Genomic DNA, 15,144 nt, shown 5'->3' with positions numbered 1-15,144 from the left:
CATTTGGGTTGGTTCCAAGTCTTTGCTATTGTGAACAGTGCCGCAATAAACATACATGTGCATGTGTCTTTATAGCAGCATGTTTTATAATCCTTTAGGTATATACCCTTTCTCAATGAACTTCCAAAGAATATAGTTCAGGCCAGACACAGTGGCTCATGCCTGTAGTCCCAGCACTATGGGAGGCTGAGGTAGGAGTACTGCTTGAGTCCAGGAGTTCGAGACCAGCTAGGGCAACATAGTGAGACCTTGCCTCTACAAAAATGCCTAAAAAATTAGCCAGGCATGGTGGCACTTCCCTGTAGTCCCAGCTACTCCAGAGGCTGGGACTCTCAAGAAAACAAAAAACAAATATAGTTCAGGCAGGAAAAAAAAAAAAAAAGATCTCAGATGGACGGTCTGGGGTACAAAAAATGGATGGTGAGCAAAAATATTGTGGGAAAATATTTAAAAAATTGATGATACAGAAGAATATTTAAAATGATGAATTTGATACTACATGATCTCATTCATATATGGAATCTAAAAAAGTTCATCTCATAAAGAGTAGAATAGTAGGTGGGGCACGGTGCCCACCCCTGTAATCCCAACACTTTGAGAGGCCAAGGCAGGCAGATACCTGAGGTCAGGAGTTTGAGACCAGCCTGGCTAACATGGTGAAACTCCGTCTCTGCTAAAAATACAAAATTAGCTGGGCGTGATGGCGGGCGCCTGTAATCCCAGCTACTCAAGAGGCTGAGGCAGCAGAATCACTTGAACCCTGGAGGCAGAGGTTGCAGTGAGCCAGGATCGCGCCACTGCACTCCTGACGGAGACAGTGTGAGACTCCATCTCAAAAAAGAAAAAAAAAAAGAGTAGAATAGTGGGTCACCAGAAGCTAGGGACAGTAGGGAAGATGGGAAAATGGGGAGAGGTTGGTTAATGTACAAAGTTACAGTTAGAAGTTCTAATTATTGCACAGTATGATGATTACAGTTAACAAATAATGGATTGTATATTTCAAAATAACTAGAAGAGAGGATTTTGAATGTTCTCACCACAAAGAATCAATAAGTATCTGAGGGATAAGTATACTAATTATCCTGTCTTGATCATTACACGGTGTATACATGTATCAAAACATCACACTGTCAAAATTAAAAAATGAATTTGAATACAATCAAACAATCCAACTATTCCAGGGCATAAGAGGCTTGCTCCTTTAGACTCTGCCTTTCTCACCTCCACACTGCATTTTGAACTGCTGTCTACTTTTTTGCACATTTTTCCCTGCGCTCTGACCACAGCCTTCTCCCAGTGTCAGCCTCCATATGCATGGTAAAGACCCTCTCCTGTCTCTTGTATGTAACTTAGATGTTACTACCATGACCCTGGATTAAAATAATTGGTAGAATGGGCCTGGATGATCCAGAAACGTTAGAGAAAGAACTGAAAAATATGTGGCCATCCACATGGCAAGCCATCCAGTGCCTTAATTTTAGAGAAAATATAAAATGTTGATTACATTCTTCTTGCAAAGTATGGGAGGAAGAAAACCATTTTGTTTTTCGAAGTCAACTACTAACTTGCATTAGTCTGGTTTCTCTGAGAAGCAGATGCCAAGAAAGGATTAAATGATCAAAGATTTTATTAGGAGAAACACCTGAGAGAGAAAATGGAGGTAGCTAGGTAAGGTTGAGAGGGCCACCAGTCAGTCATCCAAGTTTGATCCTGAGTGAAAGAGAGAGGGAAGGAAGAGTTGGTGAAAGCATCCTATACTGCCTTTCACTCTCCAGAAGTTTTGGCAAGGCCACTGGGGAGTTCTTGAGCCAAAGTCAGATGTCAAAGTCCAACAACTCTCAGGAACAGACCTATCCCTGCAGGACTTAGTCATTGACTGGGAGCGGCCCATGGGAAGACCATTCTCAGACAAAATGCACAGATGGATCAGACCACAGCCAGCCAACCCCTCTATCAACTAAATCCCCTGTAGTTGGCCAGCCAGGTGTAGTCTCTTGGTCACCACCCAAGCAAACATCTGGGCTTTGAAGGAGGAGATTTCTATACATATGTAAAAGAAGAAATTTCAGCCTGGTGATATCATTATTGATCACTTCATTGACAGGACAATCACAAGTTCTCACATCTTCTATGACAGGAGTCATTCCTGTGCCATATTCCAAAGCCTAAACCAAGCTGCCCCCAAACTAAAGAGGTTCTCTGCAACTGCCAAGAAGCTAGGACTGTGATGTCACTCAAAGGGGACAACGGACACAAATGTAGGCCTCTGTTTTAGCTCCTGAGCAGAAATATTCTTGTTCTATACTGAAGGGGTGGATATTATACGACTACAATTCCAGAGGTGGAATTCTAGAGGTAATAAGCTGGAATTTACTATACCAGCATTGCCATGGCTACAGACAGTGATTGCTACAAGGAGCATGAATATGCAGTTAATAGAGTTTTGAAGACCCTGACAGAAAATGCAAATAAGATCTTAAATTTACTCTTCACTTATCATATCACATATAGGGTTCATGGAATATTCAAAACCTCTTTATTACATGAAGAATAAGAGCTAATTTTGTTAGATTACAAGACATTAAAATAACATGGCTGCCCAGGAGAAAAGATTATAATTTCAGTCACATTGGGATACTTAACTTGAAATAATGTGATAAATACATGTAGTTTCATGTCTTGCTCATTTAGGAAGAACTAATGATATGACAAGAAATGGCTTATGTTGGAAGCTCCTACAAGACCTGCGCTGCTTAAAATATACAGAAAAGCAAAGCAAATCAGCTGTAAACATATGGAAAAAGATCATACTTCATTAATTATCAGAGAAAAAGTGCAAAATTAAGGAGGTAATATTTCACCTCTATTAAAATTTGTAATAATAAAAGTTTGAGAGGTAACATCCACCATTCTCTTTGGGCAAGGGATATGAAAAAAATGGACATTTCCGGGACATTCATTGGTATGACTATAAATAAGTACAAACTTTCTGTAATTTAGTAAAATGTATCAAAAATTTAAAAATAGCTATACTCTTTGAATTGGTAACTCTGTTCCCATAATTTATCTTAAACAAATTATCAGCAATACAGTTATGTATAAAAATTATATTCATACAAATTTACAATAGCAAAAATTTAAAACAATCTGAAATACCAAATATTTGGAGGTAAAGTATGGTACAGCTATAATTAGACTCTGATGTAAACAATGAAACTGAAGATCATGTTTTCAAAGAATATTGTCCTCAAGAAATGGTTACTCCAAAATGTGAAAAATCAGGATATAATTTTACAGTATTTTGTTTTTAAAATTCTATATATCCACATAAAAGGACTAGAAATGAATACACATATCTTTTGTTTTTTGGGGGATGATGGGATAATGGGTACTTTCTATTTTAGCATTCTTCTGCATATTTACATTTTCCATAATAAATGTAATCAAATAGTAAAGTCGATCATTTAAAAAAATGAAAACAACCTGAGAAAGTTCCAGTTCTTGAAAACACACTGATTTCATAATACTCCAGCAAAATTTGAGGCTGGAGTATTATGAAAAGTCATTTTTTTCTTAAAAATTAACTCTATGCACCATAGAAAAAGGATTATTAATGTCTATATCCCACAATCATATTTGTATGTATGTTTATGATAGTCTATAAACTATTTTAAGACTATATACACAATGTAACATGTTGTATATTTTTCAGATTAATATTTTATTTCCACTCCTTTCACACCATATCATTCTTCAAGTACCAAAGTCCCTAGCTAGTCTTTTTCTCTTCTCTAATGTTTAAGAATTATTTCCAGAGTTTTTAGCTGTACTTAGTGGGAAGAATAAGAAAAAATATGTAGGCTCCATTTGTTTAGAACCAGAAGTCTCTTCTCTCAAATATCGCTTCATATATTTTAATGCTACGTTATTAGGTATAATTGGCTTAGAATTGATGTATCTTCCTGATCAATCAAATCTTTTTTTAGCAGGGTCCCCCTTTATAATCTAGTAGTCACTTTTTGCCTTAAATGTTTTATTATAATATAGATATACTAACTTTCTTATGGCTAATATTTGCCATTATATCTTTTCCATCCTCTATCAACCTTTTAATGTCTTTTGAATATGACTTTTGGAAACAGTATAGTGCTAATTTTTTAAAAATTTGAACTGACAATTTTTGCTTTTTAATCTTTTTGTCACTAATTATATACATATTTACATTTATTTCTCATCAATTTTTTATGTTTTGTATTTACCTTTTCCTCATTTCTTGCCTTGAGATTGAATTCATTTTATCTCCTTCAAAGGTATACACTCTATTGCCTATTCTTTCAGTGGCTACCCTATTTTGACAAGCATTCTTAACAGTCATCAGTTAATCATTTATTTTTACTTTGAACCTTAAGAATACAAGGACCTTAGAAAATTTTAATTCTGATTATCTTCTTCCAATTTATATCTATTGTTCCTTATTTTAATTCTAGGATTAACATTTCCCAAAAGATTAGCCATTAATGTTTTATAAGTCTGGAATTTTTTTTTTTTACAATTAGCAAATTACGTGGAAAGTAATTTCATAGATCTAAACACATTGACTTTTCAGACTCTGTTTGTTTTTTCTTTTTGAGATGGGCTGGAGTGCAATGGCACGATCTCCGCTCACTGCAAGGTACATCACTTTAAAACACCCTGTAACAGAGCACAGTGAAAAGAAAAAATATAGTTCTTCCTGTTGAAGACTTCCAAGAATAAAAACAAATGTCATTCTCATGAAATTAACAATAATGAATATACAGATGAAAAACAAGCTTTTAATTTCTATTTATTTTATTAAAAAACCTCATGAACTCACGTAAAATAATTCATTGGCTCATAAAAGGAGTGGAAATAAAATATTAATCTTAAAAATAAACCATCCTACCTAGTATGTGTATATAGGTTTTTTTTTTTTTTTTTTTGAGATGGACTCCTGCTCTGTTGCCCAGGCTGGAGTGCAGAGATGCGACCTCGGCTCACTGCAACTTCCGCGTCCCAGGTTCCAGCAATTCTCCTGCCTCAGCCTCCTGAGTAGCTGGGATTATAGGTGCCCGCCACCACACCTGCTGAATTTTTGTATATTTAGTAGAGACAGGGTTTTGCCATGTTGGTCAGGCTGGTCTTGAAGTGACCTCAAGCAATCCACCTGCCGCAGCCTCCCAAAGTGCTGGGATTACAGGCATGAGCCACTGCGCCCGGCATGTATATAGTTTTAAATAGTTTCAATTTACAGACTAACAGTATTAAACACCCATCATAAGAAGTTGTTGCAAACAAATATTATTCTGGGGTATAGATATCGATAGTTTTTTTTTATGGTGCAAAGATAGAGCTGACTTTTAAGAAAGAAACAGAACTTCTCTCGGTACTACCATCTCAAATTCTGCCTCACCACAATCTCTAACTGCAATCTGATGTACAGGAATTATACTGTTAAACATAATTATTTATTAAAGGGTGTTTTTAGATTTGACTACAATGATTCAAGTTATCATCAGTGTAATGATTTAGGCAAAAGGAAAATAAAGTATGTACTTTATTAAGACTTTGCTCTATCAGGTTAATTTATATCAAGATGTTATTTAAAATTTGTGCCTTATGACAATTTCCCAATGTGTTATGGTATGTTAGGAGTATACTAAAGTATGCCTAAAAGGAAATTTTTAACTAATACATGCTCAATTTCAACAATGAATTAACACATTTGCATTTTATTTTAATGACTAAAGGCATAAAACACAAACTAGTAAAATTAACAAAAATATTATATAAAAAATTAGAGAAGTATGAACATAGACATATAATTTTACTTACAAAATTGAAAAGAAAAATACTTAGGATTATAGAGTGATAGCAATTTTGGGGGGGCTTTTTTCCTTGACAGAAATATTAAACAACAAATGTGAGTTAAGATTTTATATTCTTATAAACTTCAAACCTAACTTTTATAAGACAGACTGATGCTTAAATTCTAGAATTAAAAAGCTAAAGCTGATTTTTAATGGTATAATTAAAACAGAAACAACTGAATTATTAAGACGTTGCTCAAAAACACCCATCAGCTGTCTAACAAATTTTGAGACAATGTATCATTCTGGTTTGGAGAATACCAAATGCATTTTTCTAAATGTCACAAAAAAGCTGAGCAGAGTTTCTCCAAGGACTCTCCAGCTTCAGAATGTTAACCTTGGAGATAGATGAAGCTGTTTGTGGGAAAGGAGAGTAGAAATATGCCACATTAAGAAGTTAAAGAGAATGGTCAATATAATATCTGGTGAATATTAAGAATGTAATATAGAAAAGATACATTCTATAAATAAATTATAACCAAAACAATCATGTACATTAGCAATTTAAAATATTTTTCTCTGAAAATGAACTATTTGATTATCCTTGCCCTTTATCAAAATAATAACTATTTTCTCATAAAAGAGTACTACTGTAGTTTTGCTTTATTATTTTTAAAGTTTTAAGCTAGCTGGCTTTACAACACATTATAAAATTAGAGATAAATTATTTAAACCTTTATTAATATCACCCTAGTACAGTGTTAGTAAAAACTGAGACTTTTTTAACATTATAATTTCTTATAACTAATTATAAGTGACAGAACTGCTCTGCAATCAATCTTGATAAATATAAAAGAATATTTAGCCAACACAAAAACAACTGGGGAAGTGAAATCAGCATATAAGCTTTAAAAAGTTAGTATGTTTTAAAGAGTTTTATACTAAATAGACTCAATTTACTCACATTGTTGAAAATCAAAATTTTATTCCTAAAAGAGGGACAGTATAAAGCTAGGACCTTCATGAACATTCAGATATCAGAAGAAAGTTGCCAAGGACAGAACTGATTTAACAGCAAGAGATTGGTCTTATGCTTATTACCCAGCACCATTACTAACTGTTAAAACAACCAAAACTAAACAAATCAAATGCATGGCTATTTATTTTTTGTTGCTTTTCACAGATGAGCCTTTGATGTGGAGTTTGTCCCCCAAAACATCTGATCTCCTTCCATGTTCAATGGCTGGACTTTGTTGAGGTTTCTCCCTGAGAAATATACATGTGAATATTAATATCATTTAAAAAATGGCCAACGGTTTATAAATCAATACAAACATGTTAAAAACCACTGTAATATAAGAAAAGTTTTATCTTAAAAATTCCTTAATAGCTTTGAAAAACAAGGCTGGCCAGGTGCGGTGGCTCATGCCTGTAATCCCGGCACTTTGGGAGGCTGAGGCAGGCAGATCACAAGTTAAGAGATCGAGACCATCCTGGCCAACATGATGAAACCCCATCTCTACTAAAAATACAAAGATTAGCTGGGCGTGGTGATGCGCGCCTGTAGTCCCAGCTACTCAGTAGGATGAAGCAGGAGGATTGCCTGAACCTGGGAGGTGGAGGTTGCAGTGAGTTGAGATCGCGCCACTGCACTCCAGCCTGGCGACAGAGCCAGACTCTGTCCCCCCTGCCCTAAAACAAAAAATAAAAAACAAAAAAACCCGGAAAACAAGGCAGACTATTTCAGTGAATTTAAGACAGCAACAGCTGTTTTCCTGTTAGATTTAACTGTTTATAGTTTAAACACTGTTTAATGTTAACAGTATGGTAGCCACTAACCACATTTATATTTGAATTAAAATAAAATAATTCAGTCCTTCAGTTGTAGCAGCAATGCTTCAAATGTGAATCAACAGCCACATGTGGCTAGTGATTACTACACTGGACAGAATAGATATATAGCATTTTTGTCATTACCGAAGTCATTTCAAAAAATGCCATTGGACAGTGCCGGTTAAGAGAAAATGCCACTGTTAGGGCCAGAAATTTATAGGTCATCCATAAAGAGCATGCCTTCTCTAAGTGCGACCTGGATTTCCTATTCAAACTTGGCACTGCCAGGTTTTTAATCAATACATTTTTCAAATGAGACAAATATCTATAATGAATATGGGAGCAAGTTTTCAAGCAATTCAATAGAAAATACTAGGGCTCTAAATTCCTAAACAAGTATTTTAGAAGAAAAGATCCTAGCATATGAAATTCTGCATAAGGCTTCTGATTTACTTGATACCCACTTGTCCACTGCTAGTTCTGTGAAGGCTTCCACCTTCTGTAGCAATTTTCCACTTTCTTATAGCTTAGAACAGATTTCTATTTAAGGTCTGGTGAGGCCTTTGAGTGTAACTTCATAAGAATTAGATATTATTATCCATTTATTCCTCTGAGAACCACATTAAACTGTAGCTCCAGAGTATGTACAAAATGTATTTTAAAACTCTATAATATTTATTTATTTATTTTTGAGATGGAGTCTTGCTCTGTCACTCAGGCTGTAGTGCAGTGGTGTGATTTTGGCTCACCACAACCTCTGCCTCCCGGGTTCAAGCGATTCTCCTGCCTTAGCCTCCCAAGTAGCTGGGATTACAGGGTGTGTGCTACCACACCTAGCTAATTTTTGTATTTTTAGTAGAGACAGGGTTTCACCATGTTGGCCAGGCTGGTATCGAACTCCTGACCTCAAGTGATCCACCTGCCTCGGCCTCCGGAAGTGCTGGGATTACAGGTATGAGCCACCATGCCCAGACAGAAATCTCTATAATCTTTAATATGTGGTTTCAGCAAATTTATTTTTCTCAGCTATTCTAAAAGGGAATTCTAAAAGAAGCTAATGTTCTTGCAAAATTCTTCCAAAATATCTAATACACATCGAATATGGTATTGCATGTACTGTTACATATTATACAAGTGTCTGAAATTTACTATTAAATGCTAAATTTTGATTTAAGAAAGTTGTTAAGTCTTCCAAATAGAGCCCCTCTCCCCTTATCATATCTCTAGATATCTTTACCAGTGTGAAATGTATGACTGTATCTATATCCATATTACAATGTGTTTTACAAGAATAACTACACTACAGGATATCAGTTTTCCTTAAGAGGATTTTGGTCTCTGTCTTCTGAGGCATAGTTTACTAGTGAATTACTAACCATAAAATCCTAAACTATTATTGATTTTTAGATATAAATTTGAATTTGTGTGGAATAATCAGCTTTCATATAAAATTATTACATCTTTCACAAAAGATACTGTGGATACAACTTGGATGATCATCAAAACTTTCTGATAACAGAAGTAAATTACATAACTTTACTTCAAATTCTTCTTAAAAAACCAAACTATTTTAGAAACAACTTTTACCTTCTTTTAAGTTCTCGGGAGCCAGGATTCTCATGGCCAACACCTCTCATTCTAGTGTTTTCTAGATTGTGTCGTCCTGGTTTGTACTTCAAAACCTCACTTTGCCACTCCTCATCAAAAGCATGAGCATCACCTATGTTAAACAGAAAAATAATGGGAATAAGTATTAAGGTATCAACTGTCAGTAACTGCCTTGCTCCCACATATTTCAGTCTAGTCTGGTGTTTTCATTAGTGTAACCTCAATATAGAGGCAGGAAGCTGCTTCAAATATAAGGGTCTTTGACAAAAGTAGTATTTGTTTTCCTGTCTGTTCCTCTCCTATTCCTACTGATGATCTAGTTATTGATGATCTATTTTTTCAATTGCCTGGATATCGTATTATTCTACCCAATGGACCAGCTGACCTAATTATATTAACTAACAGTTTTTCTTCCTGGGTCATCTCACAGTGAATATACTCTTCCTGTATAGTGTATACTTCTGTGGCTAGCACTTCTATTCACCTAACCATCTTTCTGTGTAACTTGACCTCACAAGTTTCTGTTGTCAATTTCCTAAGACAGGTTACTCAGCTAGAATGTCAATTCATGTTGTTATGAAGTAATCTAACTTCCATAATAGCAACAATAGAGACATGATAGTACTTCTTCTTTAAGACTGCTTTAAAATATTATGTTCCTTCACTCAATTTTTCATCAAAATGTTGATTATTGTGAAATACTCAGTATATATATAAATGTGATAAAATTACAGAGGTTACAAATAAACACAGGTCACAATATCATGGCTTCTATCTTACTGCATAAGAATAATTTTATCAAACCCCAGCCAGGTGTGGTGGCTCGCGCCTGTAATCCCGGCACTTTGGGAGGCTGAGGCGGGCGGATCACAAGGTCAGGAGATCAAGACCATCCTGGCTAACATGGTGAAACCACGTCTCTACTAAAAATAGAAAAAATTAGCCGGGCATGGTGGCAGGCACCTGTAGTCCCAGCTACTCAGGAGGCTGAGGCAGGAGAATGGCGTGAACCTGGGAGGCGGAGCTTGCAGTGAGCCGAGATCACACCACTGCACCACTGCCCTCCAGCCTGGACAACAGAGCGAGACTCCGTCTCAAAAAAAAAAAAAAAAAAGAATAATTTTATCAAACCCCAATGTTAATAGAATTTCTTCCTCCCCTCCACCCAAAACGGAGTCTTGCTCTTTTGCCCAGGCTGGAGTGCAATGCGTGATCTTGGCTCACTGCAACCTCTGCCTCCCGGGTTCAAGATATTCTCCTGCCTCAGCCTCCCAAGTAGCTGGGATTACAGGCGTGGGCCACCATGCCCAGCTGATTTTTGTATTTTTATTTATTTTATTTATTTATTTTTTTTGAGACAAGAGTCTCGCTCTGTCGCCCAGGCTGGAGTGCAAGGGCTCGATCTCGGCTCACTGCAACCTCCGCTTCCTGGGTTCAAGCGATTCTCCTGCCTCAGCCCCACGAGTAGCTGGGATTATAGGCACGTGCGCCACCATGCCCGGCTAATTTTTGTATTTTTAGTAGAGACGGGGTTTCACCATGTTGGTCAGGCTGGTCTTGAACTCCTGACCTCGTGATCCGCCCGCCTTGGCCTCCCAAAGTGCCAGGATTACAGGCGTGAGTCACTGTGCCGGGCCCTGATTTTTGTATTTTTAGTAGAGATGGGGTTTCACCATGTTGGCCAGGCTGGTCTCGAACTTATGACCCCATGATCTACCTGCCTTGGCCTCTCAAAGTGCTGGGATTACAGGCATGAGCCACCATGCCCGGCCAGAATTTCTTTTTTAATACAACAATTTAAAATTTAAACACTCTATTATGGAAAAACATTATTCAAAATACTTTCTGAAACTAGGAGATGAATCCAACTAAATTTTAATAAAATTTCATTATTGAATTAATACAATTAATTAAATATAAAAGCTTAATATTGATTTAAAAATTAATAAAAATAATTTAAATTTAATGATTAAATTTGTTAATAAATTGTAATATAATTAAAAACTACAGGGAGAAGAGTTAGGACACTAGAAGGATGTAAATGCATTGAAGAATAAATATAAAATCCAGAAAAAGAAAAGATTTACTTGAGAGAGAGAGACATACATGTAATCTAACATATAACAGAAATTAAAATCTTGTCTATACAAAAGCCTAAGTACTGAACGGTACAGAATGATTTAAGTAAAAATTATGGCTTATTTACAATAAAACTTTAAGGTAACCATTTAAAATGCTTTTGAAAAATAGCATCATAGGTAACTTTACAATTATAATGGTAAATTAAAATAAGCACAATATAAACTATATAAAAGTAAAATAATAATTTGAGAAAAAAGTATGTTTATATATATAAAATGATTAGGAAGAAATACATTAAAATATTACTAGTATTTTGAGTGTGGATTATGGATGATTTTTGTCTTTACACTTTTCAAATGTACTTTCTTGATAATCAGAAAGAATATTTAAAGACACATTTTGCCTAATGATAATATTACTAAATAACAATTCAAAAGATTCCACTTTCCAAGGATAAAATAAAAATAAGTAATATCCCATATTGCCAAAAATCACTATAAAAAAGAGCTCTCCTATGAAAGGATGAAAACACAATCCTATTACTTTCACAAGGTATTCTCTACATGTATTATTCAAAAACTACATCTTATGACATGTTTCTAAAAAAAAAAATTCATCAAGTACAGCTGTTATTTTAAATTTATAAGAAAGAATATTATTTTTTTGTGATAACTTACTTTCATTCATATTGATGAACTCCTGGTTGACCTCTTCATCTCCAGTCTTCTTGTTCTTTGACTTTTTAATGACATGAGCTCGGTCATGGATATGATGACCAATAGCCATTTTTTCTAGTCCACTGTCAGAATCTCTCATTGCTTTCCTGGTTTCCTTTATCTGTAAAAATAAAGACATTTTATTATTATTTAAATATATAGAGAATGTATATCTCAGGGCCAGCTTACCTACAGAGATATGGCCATAGATCTACTGCTCTAAAAATAATGTGTGCTCAGTTCCACTATTAACTTGTGGTAAAACTGTGGTAATAAGTCTCTGATATTTCCTGAACTCCTTAAAATGAAAATGTCTACAACAAACAGAACCCATAGAATTTAACCTTTTTCCAAATTGTAATCAAATATTAAAACAAAAGTAGCAATTATAGTTTAATGCCTTCAAGACTGTCTTAGATAATGTAATAGAAGGAAGTTTATGGTGGGATTCCTACAAATAAGGGCAACTAATTATTCATCAGTCATATTGATTGGCTTGAATCTCATGATTCCCGACTATCAACTCTATGGAAGTATTATTAGAATATTTCTGATAGCTACTAACATGATTTACTGTGGGACATCTACAATTATATTCTGTTTACATTTAAGTTTGTCACTTTTAGAAAGTTAAAATTAAAATGTCTGAGATTAATTAGCAGAACTATGGCAAGAGCATCATTAAAAGGTTCATCTTAATATGTAAGAACTAAAAAATGTACTACTTCACATTCATTAGATTGGTAAACCTAAATTTTTACTATAAGTACTAACAAGGAAGTAGAGAAATGGAAACTCACAAGCCACAGTTTTGGAAGCCAACAATTTCAATCACTGGGATAGTAGCTTGGAAATGCCAGGTAAAGAGGAAAGTACACATACCCTACAACTCAGCAATACCACTCCTAGACTCTTTGTATAAGGAGCCATGTATAAAGATGAATTAGTGAAAGATTAGACTCACCTACATATCTATTGACAGAAAATGATGTAAAAATCATGGTACATTCATATTTTGGATATTACATAGAAGTTAAAGAAACCAGGGCCACATGTATCAACTTGAATAAATCTCAGAAGCGTATTAATCATAATATATTCATATTTTGGATACTACATAGAAGTTAAAGAAACCAGGCCCACATGTATCAAGCTGAATAAATCTCAGAAGCATATTACTCAGCAAAGACAAGTTGCAGAGGACATATGCAATATGATACCCTTTATGTAATGTTGGGAAATCTGGAAAATAATCCATTTTTTTAATGATAGAAATGTTAAGTAATAAAATTGTAAAAACATGCGTGAAAATGATAAACTCCAGATACAGGAAAATGGTAATCTCTGAGAAGGGAGAAAGGGAAAATAGACCTCAGAGGAATGTATTAGAAGGTTTAACTGCCTCTGTACATTTTTGCTTAAAAAGAAAACAAAGCAAGAGACAACTTGAAGCAAATAGAGAAAAATGTTATGATATGACTAAACTGGGTGGCAGGAATATGGGCACTTATTATGTTATTCTCTATATCCTTTCTGTACACTTGAAATATTTCATGAGTTAAAAAATTAATTCACTTCAAATGTAAACTTAAAAATAGACATTAATTTCATGAAACAAAGGCTTCTTTTCGTGTTTTGTTTACCTTGTCAACATGTAAAGGTAATAAATATCCATAGATATTCACATGAAAAAAGGCACCCTCATGGGGGGTGGGGGGGGCTACAAAAAAAATGCCACAAACTAAGTAAATACAGTTGAGCTTTAATGGTTTCCACAGTGAGGACTACCTTACCCCCAATCCCCACACCTCCCTCCTGTCCCCCCACCATCTTGTACCAGATTAAATTTTAATAGTTAAAATTTGATCTAGACAGTCTATCATCCCCTAACTTTATAAAACTTTAGGAATGCTTATAGAAAACTTACTCCTCCTGGAGCTCGACGAGTTTGAGTTGAGGCCTGAAAAACCTTTGGCGGTTCATCTCCTATTTTGGAATAAGTCATAACTGAGGAAGAACAAAATGAATGTCCATTTGGATCCACTGAAAGTTGACCCTACAGGTAAACAAATTGTAAATTCAGTCGAGTCAAATATAAATAATTATTGCCAGAGAGTTCAAATAAGTAACAACACTAGCTGTAAGTTCTACTAAGGATACTGAACTACCAATATGGTGTAGTCAAAGGCACACCCAGGTTCTCAAGTGAGAAGTGACTTGAAAAATTACCTCCGCCCAAAAAAAGTCACCCCTAGAGGGTCCTAACGGTCGTCCATTTTAGGTACAATTATCCCACTCTCGTTACAAAGACTAATAAGTGACTCACTCAGAGATCCTTAAGTCTTTGGGTGCTCGTGGCTTAGATTTCAATAAAGATGCTATGCCCCCAAACCTGTGATACTTCTATAGTCAGTGGTTGACCCTTGTGCATAATCTTGCCAACATTAAGCCAATCAATTAGTTATACATCAAGTTTCATACCTCCTCCTGTAGGTACCAGATTGCTACGTTACTAAAACCAATAATGCCCTAGATTATTTGGGCATTCTGAAATGATCCATAGAATTCAAACTGGATGACTAGAATGTTATGGGTCTTCTTCAGATCAAATCAAGTGACTGGTTTTGATGTTAATATAGAGAGTATTATTATAGTACTAGTTTATTTGGACTATTAGGGAACTATACCTAAACATCATTCCTAAAATTTCTTTTTCAGAGTCGTTTATAAAACCCTGAAACTCTTTAGATGCTACAAATCCTTTTAGGTAGACAGGTTATTAATAGTAAAATTATGCAAATTCATATAAAATGTTCATTTACAATAGTGACTTTCAATAGAATCAATGTTTTTGAGGTTATTTTTTTCCAATTTTTAAAAAATTTTCAAAGTTAACATTATTTTTCAAACTTGGAGGTTATGAACTCAATTTAGTGGGTTGTAACCAGGATTTTTAAAACATGAAATAGACTAGAAAATAACTGTATATACTGTAAATAGTATAGTCATTTTTTCATGAAACTTTTGCTTCAAATATATTTATAAAGTATACAAATATTGCTTATTGGGTTAATCAT

General features: G+C 34.8%; 1 protein-coding gene across 4 annotated transcripts in view; it reads right to left on the bottom strand.

The window, feature by feature from the left end:
* Positions 1-5,721: 5,721 nt before the first annotated feature.
* Positions 5,722-15,144, bottom strand: part of MLF1 (myeloid leukemia factor 1) — a 35,256-nt gene continuing 25,833 nt past the window's right edge. For 3 of the 4 annotated variants that reach the window (XM_003830635.4, XM_034957658.3, XM_034957657.3), the window contains 4 exons: positions 13,995-14,123; positions 12,029-12,188; positions 9,249-9,381; positions 5,722-7,094 (listed from right to left, as the gene is read on the bottom strand). In XM_003830635.4, coding sequence (XP_003830683.1) covers positions 6,989-7,094; positions 9,249-9,381; positions 12,029-12,188; positions 13,995-14,123 — 528 coding nt within the window. In that variant the 3' untranslated portion in view covers positions 5,722-6,988. The remainder of the gene's footprint in view (positions 7,095-9,248; positions 9,382-12,028; positions 12,189-13,994; positions 14,124-15,144) is intronic. The other variant, XM_034957659.3, reaches the window with a different exon arrangement.

This window comes from Pan paniscus, chromosome 2, assembly GCF_029289425.2.
Source record: "Pan paniscus chromosome 2, NHGRI_mPanPan1-v2.0_pri, whole genome shotgun sequence".
NCBI lineage: Eukaryota > Metazoa > Chordata > Mammalia > Primates > Hominidae > Pan > Pan paniscus.
Note: the sequence above shows the minus strand (reverse complement) of the source record. Positions and strands in the feature narration are given on the sequence as shown.